Source organism: Echeneis naucrates, chromosome 22 (genome assembly GCF_900963305.1).
Source record: "Echeneis naucrates chromosome 22, fEcheNa1.1, whole genome shotgun sequence".
NCBI classification, from domain to species: domain Eukaryota; kingdom Metazoa; phylum Chordata; class Actinopteri; order Carangiformes; family Echeneidae; genus Echeneis; species Echeneis naucrates.
The window spans coordinates 6724324-6747017 of NC_042532.1; the positions used below are offsets into that span (position 1 = coordinate 6724324).

The window sequence follows — 22694 nt, forward strand, 5'->3', positions numbered from 1 at the left end:
TCTGTCAGAAGAGGGAGATGTAGACCTTCAAGTTCCACCTTTGATGATTTAAGTGATGGCACTTCGGTCATGCTTTAACTTGCATGATTGCATATTGTTCACTCCCGTCCTGTTACATTTTATTTGCTCCATGCTGAGACAGGAACGCGGCTTGCTTCATTTTTGTGAGATTGCATGTTATCTCATGGCATTACTCACAATCTATCCCTCATTCCGGCTATTAATCTCTATCACAGTCTCTCTCTCTTTATCTCCCTCTCTGGCTCACGACAGGTCCACCTCTTGCGCACCGCAGGAGATGAGGTCACGATCACTGTTCGCTACCTGCGAGAAGTTCCATCATTTCTAAAACTGCCTCTAGGTAAGTGTCAAGTCATTTTGATAGCGTGTACATGCACAATAAACTTCATTTCATTGAGCTTTTTTTCTTTTTTTTTTCAGCAAAATCTACTTTGAAAACCATATAAATAGAAAAGTATTTCCAGGAGACGTTTTTTTTTTTTTTATTTTATTCAATGCTTTAAAGCTGTTCAATAGATGAGAATTTATTTCAAAGTTTAAAAAATGTCATGCTCAGTGGCCTGGGCAGTAATGGCAGCAACACCCTGAGCTGCTGCTGTCTGCTCCTGCACTTACCATCAGGAGCTTGAAAAGATGAAAACAGTGACACTAAAATCATTCAAGTGGAGCCGATAAGAGGTGAGAAATGAGGTCTGCTGGGGAGGGAGGTGGTAGAAACTGAGGCACTTCTGAATCTTTGGAAAGTGTGTCAATTTTACTAGTTTAAAGTTCATGGGACTTAAATGGTAAGGACAAAAAGAGCAAGTAAACCCTTAACATCTAAATATGTAAGTCTTACTTGAAATGTGGTCTGATCTTCATTGAGGTTACAATTATGGATTTTAAAGATTCTTTCCAGTCGCATTTGTGACGGTGTTTTTTATATATTGGATCTTGATTGAAATTAGCAGTCATCGCTATTGCTGGGCATTTCCACAACGGAGCAACAATCCTGTCAAGCTGCATTAATGTAAAAGAAACCTTTGTTAATGCACAGAGTAAGAGTTAGTACAGACACTGAGAGTGTCAGTTAAAAGCTAACAAACAACATAAAGAAATAAAAGAGGCCAGCTTCATTTGTCTGAAGCTCGAAAGTTGGCTGCCTTTTTTTCTCACCATCTCAATGCACACTGCTCTCATTGGTCAACCCAGAGGATGCCGTGATTGGGGTGGGGCGCCACCAATCCTGATCCAGAGTTTCTCAATGAAGAGGTCATCATAGATGTCTCCAGTTCCCCCTTTTTTCCCCAGGACAGATTCAAATTTATCATAATGAATTTGCATAAATGGTTACATAGCCATCTCAAAGGCTTAACACATACATCAATCCACAGAAAAGCTCTCTCTAAAAGGAGATTCAGTACCCTTGAAAGTCAGGAGAAAGCTAGTGTGAGAATGTTGCTTGGGAGTAAATTAGCTTAGTGTGAAGACAAGTAACAAAAAAGACAATAAAGAGGCTGACTAGAGAGAGTTAAAGTGATTGAAACTGAAAATATTGAATCAGTCCTTTAAACTCTCAGGCAACGTTAATGTGATGGGAGCATCATCAAAGTCTGTTGCATCCCAGCAGTCCTGTAACATCTGGGACTTCAGATGTTCACAATTAGTGTGTGAGGTGCAAACATCCAGACTACTTAGCCACCGGTAACTGTTGTCTTATGAATTAGCTGTAAGCAAAAATTGAATGGACGCCCTGTTGAAACAAATGACTTCAGTCTCTACTGGCGAGCGTAATGATCATTCTGTTCAATTAACTTAATTATGGAGGCACAGGGATGACACAGATGTAGAAATGTAATTACTACCAGTAGACTTTTATGAATATTTATGGCTCAGATGATAAACAGCAACATTCTCTCAAATTCAAAGTTTGTAGTCAAGTAAGCATTCACAGGGAGGTGTTTTGCTTTCGGGTGTTTGGCCGGTGAATTGTGTTTTGTTGCCTGAAAAAGAGAGTGTTCAAGTCAGTTTCTCTCCAAGGTATTTGTTGTTTTACCATGGCAGAGATGACAAGTGGCGGACACCGAAACTGTGACCGAATCAGTAATCGGGTCCAGTAAAGCCAAGCTAGTATTAAAGGAAAGAGCGGCATTTGTTTCTTTTGAATGGTGTCCTTGAGCTACACTCTACTGCTCAAAGGCAGGAAATCGATCAGTAACCAACCTCAAAATCAACTGAACCGTGATGTTTGAGATTCAGAAACAGTAACTCTTCGGTTTCATATATATATATATTTTTTTTTAATTTCTGAAAGAATCAGATGTTGGGTAAGTGATTGTTTGCTGTTCTCTCAGGTTCTCCTGGGCCATCCATGGATCACAGCAGAGTATCCTCCCCCCTCTTTGACAGTGGCTTACATTTGAATGGAAATGGAAACAACACGGTAAGACAGCCAGATTCGATTTGTAATGTGAATAGTGGTTGAATTGTGTTTTCTACCTCCATCTTTTTAGTGAATGACTTGAGGAATTAGTGAGGGGTCAGAGCAAAACTTTCTACGACAACTCAACATTCATTTTTTTTGACTGAGAGTCGCATTCACTTTCACAACCACCTTCAAAATAACCTGTTGCTGCAATATCCTGACACATATGTTCAGTGAATTAGACAATATACAGTACAGGCCAAAAGTTTGGACACACTTTCCTATTCATTAGAATGAGAAGGTGTAGAAGGTGGCCTGTACTGTATATCACAACAATGATGTATTGACAAACAACCTGCCTTCTCAAATGAGCCCTTCCCAACATGTACTAGAATGCATTGTGAACCCTTAAACTGATCAAATCCGATTCATTTATATTTCACTAAATCATGAAAGAGAAAATTCAAGGCAGTACATATAGAGCGAGTCTAGACCAAACTCTTTAGGGATTTATTGGGTCCCTTTGAATAAAATCTATAATCTCCTTTTGGGTGTATTTATTTTTGCTGCACTGCCAATTAAGCTCCTTACCTTGTCTGTATAGTGGCCACAACAATACAACGTGAAAAAATGATTCAGAAATGTGTTCGTTCGGGCGGCCCAGGTGGAGACGCCAGTAACTTCATCTGGTTCTTACCGTGAATGGTTTAGCAGCTGTACAAGTCCCTCAGCCAAGCCTGCAGTGCAATCTCAATTCAAACAGGAAATGAAAATGTTCGATTTGCATCACAATATGCTGCTCAAGTTTTCGAAAACTGAGGGACAATTTATCGCAGATCCTTCCTCTGATTATAGCTTGTGCAATTGTTGAGGAAGAAATGACAACATCAAATGATGAAAAATCCTGCACACCCAGACTCCGGTGGCCCAGACCAAACAAAACACATGCTAATGCCAAAGTTTAGTGTCTCCCATTCGTGTTGATTAGCCTTTAGTGTCCCCTGGAAACGCTTCTGTCGTGCTGAGAGATTTTCCAGCTCAGTTGTCAGCAGATGGCTCCATAGATTAATATAGAATATTTGGTTTCGTTACCAGCTAACAAATTTAGTTAACAGTGACAACATTCCTTTTGCTCCATTGCTATTTTTAGTACATTGTCACCTCAGTTTTTATTCTTTATTTGAACTTTTTCAAAATGAAACAACACTAATGTGTGTCTTGAGGGACATTCATGTATGCCAAAGGTGGATATTTCGTGGGGGAATTACAACAGCTTCTGTGATTATGTTTGTAATACAGAGTGGGTGTTATTGTGCTTACGTGTCTCTATGTGTGAATTAACGAGGTAAGTTGTGTAACGCTCCTTCCTGCATGTTCAAGAAAATGAAATAAATATGAAAACATATAGTGGAAGTAGCTTTCTGTATGCATAACACTGACTTATTCATCACAAAATGATCGACGGGGAAGAAAGTGTTCATTTTCACGCACACCGGAGGAGCAGAAATACGAACAATCGACTCCAATCATTTGCTGTGGAGGTTCTTTGACTTTATTATTCCAGCTGGTTCAGCAGGGTTAACCACTAGCTGGCCGCCAGCAGTATCAGCAGCAGCCTTAGCCTCTGCCTGTCTTTGTGGACTGTGCCTCACGTAAATCTGCTTTGACTTTGCCGTGTCATTAAATGTGAAATAATCCATAACGTCCTCTAAGCATGTATGCTAGGTCAGTGTGTGGCTGTCCAAAATGTGGGTCTCAACTTGGATAGCTGGGTGCTGTGGAGCTATTCCCCGGGCCGAGGGAGAGAAATTAAAGTTCTGTCAGCCAAACTCTCCATGTTGTTCTTCCGCTTGCCGCTGATTTTAAAAAAGTTCCGAGGGGTGATGGCTTAATTAGACTTAACTCGGCTTAATTTGTGAATGTACTTTCCTGTTTACACCTGCGACATAATTAATACAAGAGAAATATTCCTCCTAATAAATATAGAATTCAATTATTCAATTCAATTATTATATTATGTTAACCTCAAACTAGCCCTTTCTGCAAAAATGTAAAAAACAAATTCTAATTATATATTAATATTTATAATTATATCGGTCTAACGTCTCCAGCTAGATGACTGCTGTCTTATCTCTGCACGCCTTAGCAATAAAGCAACACCAGTACTTGTTCAGTCTCCTGTGGAAAGTCACATAAGAGTTCAATCTGTGGCTGTGATTTCATATGGAGGCAAAGGTCAAAAGGAAGAGCAAACAGTCAACGTCATTCATTCTGTTCTTTGTTATCCCACAAAGTTGAGCTCACTTGATCTTGGAGACATGATGGTTGTGAGCGTTGTGTACGTATTTTCACTGTAGTAGGAGATCGATTTCACGGAGGGATATTTCAGTCTCACCAAAATACAATGTGATGCAGTCGCTTCCATACCTGCATTAGCAGGTAAGATTCAGCCCTTCTTTGTTGTGCCTAGGAAGCGCTTGTTAAACTCTTAATATACAGCACGTCAGCACTGAGATAAAAACAATGTTGCTTATCCTGCAGAAATATCAAGCAAATTGATCTTGATGTTGGGCAGCTAAATGTTACATACCAAGCATGATGAGACGTGATAATACTACCCCCCCCCCCCCACAACTTTTTATTGGTGAGGCTTCCGAAAATTGCATATTAATATGGTAATCTATAATGAAAAGCCTCGTTGTAAAGGCTGCATCTTTGGCTCGTCATTTGACATGAATTATTCAGAGAAAGCATGAAGGACAGCAGGTGGCCACTTTAACCTTTCATAGATAATCTAGATTTAAAGTGTTTCCATTTAAAACCCTAGCAGGAGGTGGAGAAGGCGAAGAATCTTTGTGCACTGAGCCTGTGCCCGGTCTGCATTTCTTTTACTTTGTGGTATGTGCACATGGTTTATCTGAGGAGGGGGAAAAAAGAAAAATAACACCCAACACCCTGACACATGCCTGCCTATGCAATAAACAAGCAATATAAAGGTCAGTTGACTGTTGAAGGGATATTTACATTAAATTCTGTCATTGAAAGCTTGGAGGCTGTCAAACGCAGTCAGGTAGTTTCCTAACCATAGCACGGCATTTAAGGAGCAACAAATGTGTACAGTAAGATTAAGTACTGGCTTCAATTTAGTTGTTTTTTGTTTTGTTTTTTTATTCATGACAAGCAAAATTCTTCTTGTGTCGCAAGACCAAAATTATGTGAGTAGTTGTTTTTGTTCTTGGAGTAATTGGTTGTTGTCTTGTTTTTTTTTTTTGTTTTTTTTTTTTTCCAGTGCAGTATAAGTCGGGAATTTACTTTAACGTTCCGAGTATAATAGGATGCCTCCAGATAGAGATTTGCAGAAAAGTAGGGCAACCCATAACTTTATTTTCTCCCCAGAAGAAAAAAAAATGACATTGCATGCCATTAAGCAACAGCACAATATGAAATAGTCTGTAATGGAGAGGGTCATTAAGCCTTAGGTTGGACAGAGGTTGAAATGGTAATTGAACTTGTGTACTACAGAACCGCTTAACATTTTGTAAAAAAAAAAAAAAAGGGGGGGGGGGGGGGATACGTCCCTTAATTCGATTTTCTGCTTTTGAGTCTCACTTATTAAATTAGGTTAGAAGTACAAGACAATGGTGAAAAAGATGAAAGAAGTCAAATGAGATCTATTATCTAAGTCTGCAGGTGCTCTGCGGCATTTTTCCATCTCATCATTTCGGTGCCACTGAGTCCAACTTTGACTTCAGAGCTTTGGCTGCGTCATCAGCATTGTTTCTATACACACGAGGTGGCTGTTTTCAGTGGATAAAGTGCTAATTAATATCACACTATATTTAGCATCTGGCTAGCATTCATGGTGAAGCTATAGCTGCCAGATATTTTGTTCAATAGTTAGCAGAGACCAAAATGGAGCTTAAATGAACTTTGAAACAGGCAACTCTTTGCGCACAAACTAGCCACTTTCATTTTAATCACAATGACGGCCATTTATGGGTCCATTTTATTGCTTCTGAAAGTCCAAATGGTTCTGATCCGAGTTCCTCAGAACTGAAAAAGGACCTCTGACCCAGACCCAACATTTTTCATTAGTGCTCAATCATCTCACTGGAAGACGTGTATGGGAGGAATGCACAGTGATTTCACCACCGGCACCGGACCCAATAAACATGATTGAAGAGAAACAGCAGGGGAACAGCAGGATGAGCAGCACGATGCTCCCCTTGTCTTGATGGAAAAGACATGACCTTCTTCAGGTTCATATTGTTCCTGATATCTGTACATTAAACGGCTGTATGGTGAGAGGCCAGATCGGTGTCTTACCTTCTCCGTGACCCTTGATCAGATTTATTGTGTTTTCGATTCAACATTGTTAAGCCATGCAGCATGGATGGTAGTAATTCATCCCTGTGCCACATTTTCTTTTAGCATGGCAGTAATAAACTCTTGCTCAGTTTCTTGATCATCAATTTGTGATCACCAGAAGACAAAATCTGCTTAAATAGCTTTTTTTTTTTTTTTTTTTTTTTTTTTTTTTCCCTTTGACTGATCCAGTCTGGCTAAATGTCTGAGTAGCTATTGGACAGATTGCCTGAAAATTAGACACTCATGCTCCTCTCAGGATGAGCTGTCATGACTTTGTCTAACCTCTAATCGTACATCATCAGGGTAATGCCATGGTTTACTCTGTCAACATTTTGCAATTCACATTTAACCTACAAGAGACAAGGATCAACATCGTCAGCCTCGCATATGTGTATGAGATGGTGATAATATTGATAAAGGTATAATTATGACTTTGCTCAGACTTTTCGCTCAAGCAATCACACACACCATTTCTGTCTTCACTGGACTGCCTTGATCTTTACATGACTGCAAATTCGTTTTCCTTTTCCATGCACCTTAGGCCATCGACTTTTTTTCGTCGCTCTCAAATAATTCAGCTTATTTCATGTCATCTCTGAAACACCAGTGTCCAGGGACAGCGGCCTGATGTTCGGAACAACACAGACTCTTCTTTTCTTTTCTTTTTTTTTTTTTTGTAGGTTTTCAGTAGAGGCAGGTGCTTTGTCTGTGTAATTCACTCTGACAGCACAGCCTGATAGTTTTCCATTTCCTGCCACCTCACCTACGCTCAGCAGAGCTCCACTTGAGAGTTAACTAAAACATTTTCTTCTGGGTTGACAGGAAATGGAGAAAACAGATGGGGACAAAAAGATAATTCCTCTAGAACTGCAGTAATTACTGGTGAGGAACTGATGGGGGTCTGCATGTGACATGTAGTTCAGCAATGATGTGTGACTACTTTCTCCAAGGTTGCCAGTTATTTATTTTTTTTCCCCCCGACTCTATTCCCTCCTAACTTAGTTTCACCCAGAAGCTGTTCCAATGCTCTCTCAGCCATTTTAAACTTGGGAGGAGACAGTTGATTTAATTCCTGAACGATGAGTAGAGGCAGGTCTCCTGTCAGCGTAACCTACTGTACCTGTGACTCCACAGAGGCGACATCTGGTTGTTTGCTTGTTTTGTTTTTTTTTGTTGTTGTGTGTTCTGTGTCGACAGATCATTCCTAGCTGCAGGAATGCTTCATTGTTTGATGTTGCTAAAGCTTCACCTATTCAATCCCCGATGATGTAAATCATTAGATAATGTGTAATACAGCTGTTCTTCGTTGTGTGTTGTGAGTTGCATTTAAATACTGCTCTCCAGCTGTCAAAGCTTTGTCAACATATTTTGCTTCAGGAACTTGTGAGTTTTCGACGCACTAATGTCATTCTGCGGGGCTTCATTAAAAGTTTTGCATTTTGAATCTTTTAGGAGGCATCTGGAAGAAGTTGCAGGTCTGTTTTGTTTCACAATGCCACAATAGTGCTGTTCTGAGAGAATGATACAGTAGGAATTGTACTGCACTGTAGGAATAAAATAAACAAACAGCGAGTAAGTGGAAATGGGGTAGGTTTAGGAAGAAATCACCACGAGTATGGATATTCTCCACTCAAATATCTAAATATCTAAATTTTTACTATTATAAGTTCTAAACATGTTTTAGAGTTAGACAACCCCACCTCACAAAATTTTTATATGCAAGGATCCCCTCTTCTTTGATCATCAGAGATCTCTGATGATCAACGATCCCCACACCTTCAAAAAGACCTAACCATGATCCTAAAACTTTGGGAAATTACAGACTTATTTCAGATCTCTGTCTCCTTCTTGATAGGTATCGCACATAATCATGCTGGTCCCCTTTCACGCTGGAGACTGTGACACCCTCTAAAAACGTCATGAGAGCTTGACGAGACTAATCCCTGAGGATTAGGAAAGTATTTCTGATTCTGATTCACTGATCGCCTAGTTCAGCTCATATCTGAATGACAGAACATAAAGCATTGTACACGATACCATTGTTTCTTCCAGGTCTATGGTTCTATACTTAGGCCTCTTCTGGTCTTCGTTTATATTCTGAGATTGCTTGGTCACATTTTCACAAAAATTCAGTACAAAACATTATCACTTATAAATCTGTCTCCTTTAACCTGCCAGTTGCACCTTCAAGCTTGAAATCAAAAGACAATAACAACTTTCTCGTGGATTTGATGAAGTCTGAGATATTGCATGTTGGTCCAACCAAACATTGATCTTTTTTGTTGTTGTTGTTGTTTTTGTTTCCCCCAGCAGTCACTTTTTAGACTTTACCATGAATCCATAATGACTGGCTGAGTGAGAGCCAGACATTATAGAAATAGTTTGTCTCTTTTACTTTGAAGTCCTGTCACTGCAATGAAATGGCCAAGATATGTACCAATTTATCCAATTCAGGCTAGTCATGCATTTATAACATCCAAAATCTTATCCTCCAATGAGCTTCTCTCATGCCCACCCATTAGATTGACAATGCAGCTTGCCATTTGACGATATTACTCCAATTGTGTAATCAAGTCTGTACATGGGCCACCTCCTTTCTGCAGAACATCTCCAGTCTAATTACTCATTCTGCTCCATCATGCGATTCATCTTCTTTTGATGCTGGTTATCTTGACTGTTCCTTGCTTTGATTTTACCAAAAAAAAAATCTACCAAAAAGGGTTGTCTGCTCCAAGGAAACTGAGAGGCAGGCGGTGTGTAGGTTTTGAAAATGTAAGCACGAAACCTACCTTTTCCCTCGATATTATGGTCTTTCCGCTGTCTGATTGCTTATCCGGTTCTGCTCTGATAAGTATTAATCTCAATTCTGGTACTGTTCCTGTGTGAACTTCCTCCTCTGGTGTTTGTTGTTCTCAGTCCTTTTGTCACATTGACGGTGTTCTCTTTATAGTTTAGTTGCTGTGTGGATGTTTCATAGTCTTATAGTTGCACATCTATTATTGTTTTCTTACCTATGAAAGGCTTCAGTGACTCCACTAGTTCAACCATCTGAATACCAGATCATATTTAGAACGGCGCAAAGTTTCTAGATGCTGTTGTTCGACTGTAGTATTGAACTTTTTACTGCAGTCCATTGTCTACAACCTGCCTGCGAACTCCTTACTTCTAGCTATTCCCTCAAACCCTCGAAGGCTATCGTATAATTTCACTCTGCAGAAAACCTTCGATGAATGAATTAAACTGCCAGGGGAAAGAATTGAGTTTTTACAACAATATTAAAGCAGTATTGATATTTTTAGCCATTGGGACTACACGTTATTACTTGTAAAGTACAGCAGACAGAAAAAGTGCTGCTTTGTGCAGCGATTGCTCATAAAATATAACCAAAATTTCACGTAAGTGAGTAAGTGCTTCAGCTAAAATCACGTAAGCGTGCCATGTTTTGCCACTAACAGCTAGGTGAACCTCCTTTGGCATTAATAACCTGAAACAATGCTGCCAATGGAACCCGCACATTGTTCAGGAGGAATTTTCTTTTGCGCTTCGTCAGCTCGGACATGTTTTCAGGATTTCTGATGTGATCGGCTCGCTTCAGGCCATTTCCAAAGCATCTCTACCAAATTAAGGTGTGTGCCCCGACTGGGCCACTCTTAGTCGAAGTCACTTGTAGCAGACTTTGAACTCTGCAGAGTCATTGTCCTGCTGCCGCTGAGGTTCCACTGCCAAACAGCTGCCCTGAAACTATTCGGTAAGATACCTTTATAAATTTGAGAAAACATCAGGCGATAGGACTCCAGGTAAGTTTTGTTGATGGACGTAGCTGAGGGGGCTGTTACTAGCCTAAAAATTAATGTACAAATAATATTCAATAAAGACAGGAAAATAACAACCATTTGTGTCTTATCAAAATGCATTCTCCCAAATAGTTTGTTTATAATTGGTTTTAGACCTGGCTGTATATTTGGGCATATTAATAGATACATGGAGCATACTTTAAATGATTTTCTTCCTTTTTCTCGTTATCGCACGTCCGCACTATTAAACAGCAATCACCCGTGAATTTATTTCAGTTATATAAACCAATTATCAACATGTGAATTTTAGTACAGATGAGCCTCAATGTGAGACTCAGTGTGAAGCACAGACCAATCGTGCCTTTTCCAAAAAATCTCCTATTCTGAGTTTATTCTAATATAATGAAAGAAGAGGAATCGACCAGTATACTCGTGCTGAATTGTAGTGGAGTGCCATTTAAACTAACATGAAGTCTCATTGCCTGCCAACTGCACTGCCCATAACCCAGTTTTGAAAACAAAAACCTGTTTCCATGCCACATTAAGACCTTCATTATTGCTTTAAACCAAGCACACTTAAACTGCAATTTGAGTTTTTCCTAATGCTCATTACTGCCTAAGAAAAAAAAACAAAAAACTAAATGCACCTGTGTGTCTGCTTCAGTCAGAAGCTTACTGCAATTTCACCATTTGCAAAAGTCCATTAAAAAGAGCTCATGGAAACTCACTGCTGCCAACATGAATGTAATCCATCAATTTAAACAGTATATTTTCCTCCAAATTTGACTGGAACTCTTGCATCTGAGATTGTGTCAGAGCCAGTTTCATTCTGCCATTAATGAATGGCAAGAGGTATCATCCGTTGATCTGTTTTTATCCACTTTGGCTCAGTTTTTGTTGGATCCTGTGAAATACTGAAATGTAGCCTAGTGTTGTTTACTTGTGAATATATTTGTATTCAGATGAAGATGCAGTGTACTCAGAAAGAGTTCAGAGATCCCTTTTAAAAATAATTTTTCTGTACATTTTGTAATTTTGCAGCATTGAGCTGCCTTTCACTCATCGGTCCACCCCATCATGACAACGCGAAAAATAAAAATTCTGAAACTTTTGCTTGTTTTTATTTAAGAACAAATTTATTAAAAAACTGAAATAGAAGAAAATCAAGCTGAGGTGTCTCAGATTTCTCGGCCTCATCTTCGAGATGTTTCCGCTCTTTTCAAATTCAATTAATTGGACATGATTTGGGGAAAAACACACACTGAGGTCTTGCAGCAACCTATCAGAGTAAAAATGAAAACCATGCGGAGGACGCTAACCAGCTGACCATTCAGTTCCCTGTGACCATTTGCAACAGAGCAACTGTGTGGAGATGGGAAAAGGCCTTCTTTCTTTGAACTTTGAACTTTCTTTGAAGCCTGAAAGGAAAACGAACGCCTTACCTGCGCTAAAAGATGTGATTGATTCGGTCATGCTGTGAGGCTGCTTTGCTGCTGCCTCTGGCGCTGTAGGCAAAGTAACGAGGGAATGAAGAAAGCCACGGCATTACCGAAGATTACCAGGGCGTTTTAGGGCAAAATTTACTATCCAGTGTCAGAAAACAGATTTTTCAGGAATGCACATCCAGCAGCATGAAAGACAGTTTGAAACACAAAAAACGGACTCCTTTAAACTGCCCAGCAGTGAGTTGACCTAAATCCAACTGGAAACCTTTGGAGAGCATAGCAACCTGCCATTTAGAGTAATACTGTGAATGCATACTAACCACATGCAGACTGTTAACAGAGGTGCACCAGGGAAATGTTTTGGAACCCCTTAAGGAAAATGGGACCCCGATATTCCCTCACGTTGGCACACTGAGACAGCTCTAAGTGAAGGTGTGAATGCACTCAAGACGAGCTGAGATCACTTGAGTGTCGCTGGCCGCCTGGGTCCACTTACTCCTCGCAGTGCGAACGTGTCCTGCCCTAATTTAAAGAGCTATTAGTCAAATGACATCATTTGACAGTCTAATTCATCTCAGCACAGTTTCAAAACAAGCTGAAAATGTTTTACCATTTCAAATAGATCAAACCTAATTTCAATGTAGAGCTGAGCATTGATTTTTCCCTGACCTCTCTGTACCGGTCTGCGTTTCTGTTTTTTCTCACTCACACATTACCATGCACAGGCGCATTGACAACAGATCCATATATCTGATTGGCTAAAAGGAGCAACATGTACTTATTGGTATATGAAGAGGGTCCTTCGGGATGCAGTAGCTGGAGCGTCTGCTCTTGCTTGGGTGTGAGGTGATCAGTCGACACGCGAAGCAAACACAGTGACCACCGCTGAAGTTATGAATATGAACTTTGACCTTTAAGTTTCAGCGCAGGGTGAAAAAAAAAAAAAAAAAAGATTGAAAAAGTTGAGTGCCGCCGCTTGTGATGCATTCAGAAACCAATGGGAGCCTACGCTGAGTGTGTACAGTCGCAGGTCAAGACTTGAATTAAGGAGTGATGCTTTTAGGTGTATGTGTTTTACTTAAAGGTTTCCTCAGAGTCTGAAGACATTAATTTGGTGTTTACTTACTGTACAGCTCATCAACCCTGGTTAAGAGAGGAACGCTTTATGCATGTGAATAGTGCAACAGTTAGATCCATGAACTTTGACCTTTAAGTTTCAGCGCAGGGTGAAAAAAAAAAAAAAAAAGATTGAAAAAGTTGAGTGCCGCCGCTTGTGATGCATTCAGAAACCAATGGGAGCCTACGCTGAGTGTGTACAGTTGCAGGTCAAGACTTGAATTAAGGAGTGATGCTTTTAGGTGTATGTGTTTTACTTAAAGGTTTCCTCAGAGTCTGAAGACATTAATTTGGTGTTTACTTACTGTACAGCTCATCAACCCTGGTTAAGAGAGGAACGCTTTATGCATGTGAATAGTGCAACAGTTAGATCCAGGCCGTGTCCTCAATGATGTAGAGTGCCTGGCAAGGGAAACAAGAAGCTGATTGCATTGTTCTTGTATTCCACGCAGGCACCATCACCCTCTTCGCCCTCAGCTAATGAACCAAAGTATGAGAGGCGCTGGCTGGATGCCATCTCCCTGCCCTTGTTGATGGCCAGAGTCTCCAGATACAAAGCTGGCATGGATAAATTAAGGTAAGGCTAATCCAGCATGATATAATTCACCTCTAAGGTGCACAGTTCACTGATCACAGTTGTTGGCTTAGCAAGCACTTTTCATTAAGGTGGAGGGCATTAATGCCAATATCTATGCACGGGCATAAACGGCTTAAAAGGTCAGCGCAGCTGTGAGGCTGTGGCTCAGAAGGTGTGACTGTGAGAACACTTGTCGAAGTTTAAACGCATTTGATTACTACGCCTTGTTCTTTTTGTATCGACTCTCTGCGTACAGTGGTTCCACAAGTATTTTTCGTTTTCAATCCCTATTTTCTCTTTGGGAAAAGATTTGGGAAGGAATGAACCAGTGTATGGGCTTACATTGTTTGCCAATCCCTATTTCATCATTTCATCACTACACCATCGACCATCTGTGCCAGCCATTTATTGGGTAAAGGTTTTTCTTTTAACACATTTTAGAATATTACTATTAAATATTATTATTTTATTATTTACTATTATTTTATTTATATATACATATATCGCATTTTATTTATGTGCCCAGAGAAAACTGAATGACTAATTGCAATTGAATCTTTAATCTGTTTAACTAGTTTGTAATGTAATGTGTAATATATTAATTTATCTTTTTAAACATATATACTTCGCTAACATATAATATAATTATTACTTTTAAGATTGATACTGCTTTAGGATTTCATTTATAAGATGTATAATAATATGAATAAATTTACTGTAATATTCTAGTTGCTAATAATTCTTTACTGTTTGTTTGTCAGTAGAGTTTGTTAGAGAGTTGGACTTCATTCCATTTCTATTTTTTATGACAGTAAAAAAAATGAAGAACTTGTTTACAATACTGTGGAGCACAGAGTTTAAAAGTGTCAAATGTGTGCAATACAGTAATGAGATTAAATATGAATATATATATATACAGAAAAAAAATGTGATATTGGATGAATGTGCCAACTTTGCTATTGCATGCTTTTTGAAAAAACGCTGGAATGGAAACACATCAGTATATGAAGACAATGTTAATGTTAGGCAAATTCATAAGCACAGTAGCAGTGCAATTAAATGTGTCTGTATTCTCATTTGTCTTAAATAAAAAGGCTGCTTCTCTGGTCCTAGTCACACAGTCATTACCACAATAACACGACTAAATACATAAATGAGGAACAGTCCAATTTCATATTTCAGAATCCAGACAAAGGACAATGTAAACGTTCGAATGAGCCTTCATGATAAGATTTCAATCTGTAATACTCTTGCATTTACCTTCATAACAAACGCAGATATTGTTGAACTATATTGTAAATATAGTTACTTGTGTACTGATACATCATCAGTGGATCACAGCAAGGAGTTTCTTTGCAATTGACTTTATTTGGATGACGCGACAATCCTGCAATATAAGTGCTCTCAGATATTTAGTCCAATCATCAGTGAAAAGCTAAATGTGCTTGAAATAATGGAAGAAATATATTTAGGAGGTTCTGAGTTTCATCGCACGAAACATAATAACCGAGTGCGGAATCAGGAATAGCAGGGTTCAGTCAATAAGGAGCCCTGCAGGCGGAGAGTGCGTCAATATCTCAGTTTACTCTGCAAAAGATGGCTGACAAGGGCTTATAAGGATGCACAAATACAGAGCAGATCAATTTAAATGCTAACAGAGGTAAACAGCGAAAAATCTCAAACTTGAGCTCAAAGGAATGCGGTCGGACTTATGTGATTTTAAGGTTAAATAAAATACCATCGATGTATTTTTCTTTCAATAGATTCATCCTACTGCTCAAACCTGTGACCTGTGACCTGTACCTCATGGTATATCTATTTGACGGTACATAACATTCAAGACAGAGGTTAATTAATGAATGATCTTTTGGTTTGTTTGTTTGTCTTTTTAATCATGAAACATGTATTCAATTATGCTATTTATAATAGCCATGTCATTCCGGTAAGGTCTGAGCTGTTAATGCAAAGCATGTTCATACGCAAGCCTGAGCCGCATCAAGCTGTTCCATCACCTCTCTCAGCCATTTGTATAAAACATTTCATTTAATTGAGAATGGATTTGCATTTTTGTCACTTTCCCCTCACAGTCACGAACTAGTGACACACCATGACTAATGAAGCATTGATCTGACGGAGAAGATGAATGTTCTAGCATATTTACAAAACTTTGCAATAAAATCATATAATCTGACACAACTTCGCTATAGAAATATATGTCATACAAAACATTTGAAGTCTGGCCCAAGGTGCTTGTGCTTACATGCCTTTTATATGCTATTTTTGCAAACCTTAATGAAGCTGCTAGTTTCTTTTTTTTTGCTGATTCCACTTTTTTCTTTTTTTCTTTTTTTTTATAATAAGTCCATGCGCCTTGCCATTTTTCAAAGGGGGTGTTTCTTACTCTTCAGGCCATGTCTGTTTGCATAACTTGTAAGATGCATGAACATATTTACTCTCTTCATTTAATGAAAATGTTTATTAAAGTTGCGTTGGTACTAATATTATGCGACTTGGGACGATTCTCTCAAGTACAAAGTAAATCATTTTAATATTCACCTAACGTGAGTAAGGTAAGAAAGCCCTGCCACACTCAATAATTCCAACAGTATTTGGTTTGAATCTTATTTCGAGGGTGTGATTGGTTTCTACATGTTTCCAATCCCTCATGCTGATTGGAAATGGTTGACTGATGTCAGTATTCAAAAAAAGTGTTGATGCACTTTCTTTGAATTTTATTGCAGGCGAAGCCGAAGTTTGTAGCTCACATGCAGTAGGGCCTTTGTTTTGAAACGCAAGAGCTGCTTCACCTGTGTGTGCTGTGTATTTTTCTCAAAAAAGGCATTAGTCGCCAGGCTATTGACATCATGCTCATGCAGGAAGCGGTCCCATTAATCCGCGTGTGGCACACCTGCAAATCCATTTCTCTGGCACCGAGGTTGGCCGGTGCTTTTGCCCCTCGGTTTCAGTGGGAGGAGCTATCTTTAGCATAGATTTGCTTTTGTTCTTATCAAAATCTGCTGTGGATGTTGTGGCATTTGGTTTATGTAATGTGTAGGTGAACAGTGTATAGCCCTCCATAACCGTCCTTGGCAGTACACATACTCCTCTCTGCTATTCTCTCAAAGTTTCTCTCTCAATTAGCCACATTAAATTCATTCCATGAGAGGATTTGGGGAATTGTTCTATGTTCATAAAAAAGGGTTTGAAAACGAGGACACATGGATAGCTGACGGTGAAAAAGCGGAGCGCGTGCTTTCGTTCGTTCCTTTGTGCCCATTTTACTGGCTAGACTAAGGGGCCAGAGCACCGACTGAAGTATTGTCAGCCTTTTGTTGGAGCTGTCACAGCAGATAAATGTAAAAGGGAAGACACCTGACAAATTAACAGTGTTTCCTGCCACATTTTTTGTTACTTCTTAGCAAAGAGTGACCAGTCATATAGTGTTAGCTATCAGTTCTATGTGTGTTTGTTTCATACTCACAGACTTGAGTCTTGGGGCAACCAGATGGCAGGATGGGAAGGGTGAATACCTCATCGGCTCACGGCACCCTAAGAAAGTGTTTTTTTTTTTAGGTTTCCTGTAGCTGCTTCACATTAAAAACCACATCCAAATGTTACATTTCCCCCTCAGAGATTTAATTCAGCTCTGACATGCTGTTAGGTGAGTTGCTGGATGAAACTCCATCATTGGTTTCCTGTCAGTATCTCATGTTTATAGAGGGAGTGTGAAACCAAACTAAAGCAAAGCAATAATTTAGTATAAATACAGTCAATGGCTAAAACAAAAAAGACATAGAAAATACCAAATAAAGGATTTCATGAAATGATGCCCTAACATTTCTGATTCTAGGATGCATGGATGGATAGATTGATTGTGTTGCTTTATTGATCCGAAACTGGGTAATTCTTATGCTACAGCAGTTATCAGACACAGTGTACAGCATAAGATAGAACGCAAAAATATTTACAGGAACAAAATACACAGGTATAGTAATAAAAAAACAATGGAACAATATATATATATATATATATATATATATATATTATATATATATATATATATATTATATATATATATATATATATATATATATATATACCGCTACTGCTACTGTTACTGTTAAAATATATCTCTGAGAAATTCTATATTAAAAATCTAGGTGTGTTTTTTTTTTTTTTTTTTTTTCCCAGCCATGCCTCCTGGTTTGATCAGCATGATAGATTCAAAGTGGAGCTCACATCTATGCCTTCCTTGGGAGAAAATCAAAAGCAAACACGTTCCTCATTAATTATGCTGAAAACCAAATGCCTAAAACCCAGCCTGCTTCACTCACTAATTGGTGGACGCTTTCTTCCTTGTAGCCATTTCGAACCACAACTAACAGCTGGAGTCCTCTTAGAAGTGTCCTCCACACCTTATATTCTCCACGTAGCATCCTGGCTGTTGACTGGGTGCTGTTTTGTCTCAGTGGATTTATTGCTGCCTAGTCAGCAGCCAGGGCACAATAATTTGCACCGCTGGAAATGGGTCAGATGTATAAAAGAATCGCGCTCTCCATATCACAGATCCCATATCTGTGAGGATTTCTGTCCTGCTCAGTGGAGGTGGACGGACTGTAGCAGCTCCTCCTGACAGCGTTGCATTCTCCTGACATTGATCTGCCTGCTGTCCGTTCCTTTGATTAATCTCTTGGTTTGGAGCTCTTCATTCACCGCGCTTTCATCCCTTCTCGTATTTCCCCCACCCACCCCCCATGTCTGCTGAGTCTCAAAGGTTCTGTATAAATTGAAAGACATCTAACTGACATACAGTTAGATGCAAGACAAAGTGTTTGTACAAATCATAGGATAAGGCTAATTTGAGTCTGGCACACTGACAAAGATTTTTTTTACAGTTGTTAAATAAAAAAAAATAAATAAATAAAAAAAGAGAAAGAGAGAGAAAAGAGAAGAGAAATATTTCACTCCAGCAAAAATCACAACCGGGGAGTCATTGGGTCAGTACACAGGCAGCGGAACATAAGATTTTAACAAGCTTATTGCAGAAGTCATGCTCACCAGAGGATTTGTTAGGAATGCTGACTTTGTAACATCTAACCTCGAGGAACTACTGTGTGCACGGCTTAGGGAGAACTGTTTGGCTTAGCAGCTGTCTTAGAAGATTTCCCCTCTTCATACTGTGCATTCAACACCTTTCTGTTGTTTCTCTGTGTTTATCGGGCTTCACCTTACATACTTCCACAAGATCTCCCCCATGCTCATGAAATGTTTTTCGTTCAAGCCTTTTAGAATTCGAGAACTGCTTAAGCATCACGGAGGACCGCTTCCAATGCATCGTGACAACAGCCTCTGAGGATAAACGTGTGAGCTGCGTGCAAATGCAGTGGAATTAAATGTCAGAAAGTATCACAGTTTGCTGATGAGTGGGATCTCTATTTGATGACGACATCAACACCCCGTCAGCACAAAAATGTAATTGTGTTAGGAGTACACTTAACCTTAAGGCATTCTAAGAGAGTGATGGCTCCAAAAGATGCCGAACACAAAGTAAAAACAGCACTTACTTTTCCTCCTAAAATTTCTGTGAAGTGTATTTTTCTCTAAATCTCTCTTTCTAAATTATAGCAAAGTCTTTTTTTTTATGTTTTTCATCACTTAACGGATTCAATGTCACAAATTGCACTACTTGAGAATGAGTTGGACATTTTGAGTTTGAAGTATTTTCTGAAGGAAAGTTGGATGAGACACCCCCATTTTTACTTTTCTACTCTTGTGAAGATATATATTCACTCTCACACTAGAAACATTTAAATTTAAGGCCTTGTTCTCTTTTTAATTAAATTTGATGCTTGTTCGGGGTTTTCCCCTTATAGCGGCATTTCATAAAATGTTATAATTGTCCTGCAAAAGAAGATGTGATCAGTGAAACGTTGTCATAAATATGACTCAGGATATGTCAGGAATCCTGGAGTGCTTCTCCTGAGCATTTGCTGTGGAGGTATTTTTGTAATTAGTTGTCACTCCGTAGAATATAACCAAGATATGCTCATAGTTCAATTACAGCAGACTGCTCCAACTTTTCTTTCAGCAGTCTGCATTGCTTCTGAGTTTGACCTCTGCGTTCCTCCAGGTCCAACTGTTTTGAAGTCTTCGCCTTGGATGGAGTCAGCACCAATATTCTTCAATTTTGCACTGCAGCAGAAAGCACAGACTGGCTCCAAGCAATATCTACAAATATCAATGACTTGACACAGGAGAATGTAAGTCCACCTCTAAATGTTCAAGGCTCTGGTTGGAACTTTGCTTGAGTCTTTATTGAAAATGGGGAAAAAAAAAAAACACAACTGTAATTCTTGGTTATTTGTGATTATTTTAAAAACTTGAATGAACATTGAACAATCTTTCTTATATTTCTTCAATGACATCATCATCATTATACATTCTATTCTTGTCAGAAAATCATGCAATACATATATATAAATGGGCAGATTGTTATCTTACAGATCATAAAATTTCAGCCAGTGATTTATTTTTATTTATTTTTTTTTATCCACCAAGTAAATGGCACCATCTTTGTAAAGAAACCATTTTTGAACGTAGTGAACACTCTTTGCCCATTTTGGTTATGTTTTTCCACTTGCACACAGACAACACAGTAGCATGACTTTAATAGGCCCTCCCTCACAAGCACACATTGAGATCATAGTGGCACCTCTCCCACTCTGCTGACCAAAAAAAAGAGGCTCACTCATACCTAATTAATGACTCGTAAGTAGTCATTCAGCATGGGCGCTTGTTTCCCTCTCATTTCCTCCTATTTCACTTTGATTATCACTCTGATGATGCGATGCATCTTTGGTAACGAAGCACACATGCTGTATGCCCGTGCTTATCGATTGCACAGCTGCCTTAAAAAAAAAAAAAAGTATGATTAATTCATGCTTGCATCACGTAATTACGGACGTGGGGTGTGATTGCTAAATAGCCAATCAGGATGTGATTGTGTGGCTGCTTTGGAGAGAGTGGAACTTTTTGTTTTAATGACCTACAACCTTTAAATAGACTCTGACACCCTTGGGGTCCCTCATGTGTTTTTCATGTGGATGTGTCATCTGGCTCGGCAGAGGATTATTTGATGTTGTTTGTTTGATGTTCTTTTAGAGAGACTAAAACAGAAAGAATTGGGCAGCTTGTTAGCTTCTAATGGTAATATAGGAATTTCAAGCGACTGTGCACCTTCTGTTTGTTACTGGGGTTAGACAAACAGGAGCAACTGCCATGCTGAGAGCGATATGCCGACACACCAAGAGTGCATTCAAAGTGAAAATGTCTGGCACTGGCTTGCAGCTTTTTTTTTATTTTATTTTATTTTTTTTGACCGAGTGATAATGTTTCCCTCTGAAGAATGGTGCATTTTGAAACATCAATTGAGGTGTGTTGCTTACTGGGTGTGTGTCATACCAATATTTTCATCCTTCATATGTACTTTTAAAGGAACAAAAAAATAATCCCGTAGCCAACCAGGCACACGCTACAAAAGGAGAAACTTGTGTAGGGTTTATTTGCATCCGCTTCCAGTTTTGTAACCTTTAAAAGTCCTGTGTTATGAAGCACTTTGTGACATGCAGAATTAACACTTTCTGCTTCACAGCACATCCCGATGGCTCAACTGGCGGAAGTGCATTATATTTTTATGTGGGGTTGTGGGGTTATCTGAGCTTGAATCTGACAGGAAATTGGAAATAATTTCCCAGAATTTTTTGGCTTGCTGTTAACTTTAAGCCTTTTAATAAACACCAATACAAGGTTATGTACTATATGTTTTTAGGTATTAATTGTTCGTGTCCAACATGAAGCTACAGATAGAATAGAAAGGATGAAAAAGGAGTTGTAAAGCGTCAACATGCCTTCCCACACATTCACCAGTTTAATAACTGAGACTACTGTTAATGTGGATCAATAAAATAATTTTTCAGCACTTGAGAAAAAAGTTATTTTCTAAAGGAGAGATTGTTCTATTACTATTTTACAATGCTAGTATTGGCAGCTGTGTGCTTTCCAGTCTGGAAGAAACATTGTGTGTTCAGCATTAAACTCATTTAAAAACCCTTCTCAAGCTGCTTTTTGTTTGTATCCCCTTGTTTCTTCTGCTGAAGTTAGCGGCCGAACCGGCTAACCCTGACCCATCTTATTACTTTCCGATGGCGAGGCACTGTAGCCTCCAGTCTGCCCTGAGGTTGTGGCGCCGCTCAGATGGAGAATTATAACCTCTGCTCTTGTAAACACAATGATGGCTGCCGCCTTGGACAAAGATCACAGTGTTAATAAATAAGGCCAGAGTTTGCCGGGATGGTGTGTTAAGCCTGTGAGGAAAGAGATATTGTCAAGATGGATGTTGAGCCACCTCAGGACAAAAGTATTAGTTAATACAACAGATCAGGTTCAAACAACCTCTGGAAAGTTGACAGCAAATATAAAACTATTCTGCTCTTCATGGATTCACCCCAGTTTGTGTTTATGGGTCAGGATAAACATATTAAAAAGTTTTTGTGGTTATTTGTGTCACTAATTGTTTCATATTTCTATCCCCCTTAGATAAAGATCGTCAACAAATACTGCGCTTCAGACGATCAGGTATGCTGACACAGGCCTAATGCAACACACCAGTCTGACACAAACTGATGATTGTCCCAAGCAGCAGTGATGATTATCAGTGGACCTTGAACTTCTAGGTTTTGTAGCAATACAAACACGAGAAGGTGAGAGAGACTCAACTGAGTTGCTTTTTAACCACATATGCGAGTGTGCCTCTTGACTCCAGGAGTAAGGAGACGATGTACTCATCTAGTTCGCTGTTATGTTCAGTGACACCGTTGACCAAACACTGATGGAATGCGGTTCAGCCTGTGATGATCTGCCCTGACGGAGATGACGGTTTTGTTCATTAAAGGACGTTGCAGAAATGGAGC

The 22694-nt window shown here is 39.2% G+C and overlaps 1 protein-coding gene across 1 annotated transcript in view; it reads left to right on the forward strand.

Annotated features, from left to right (window-relative positions):
- The window catches only part of sntg2 (syntrophin, gamma 2), a 71469-nt gene that overhangs the window by 29052 nt on the left and 19723 nt on the right, over positions 1-22694 (forward strand). The window contains exons 7-11 of the mRNA XM_029493885.1: positions 274-361; positions 2355-2443; positions 13601-13725; positions 19856-19985; positions 22321-22359. Of these exons, the coding sequence (XP_029349745.1) occupies positions 274-361; positions 2355-2443; positions 13601-13725; positions 19856-19985; positions 22321-22359 (471 nt within the window). The remainder of the gene's footprint in view (positions 1-273; positions 362-2354; positions 2444-13600; positions 13726-19855; positions 19986-22320; positions 22360-22694) is intronic.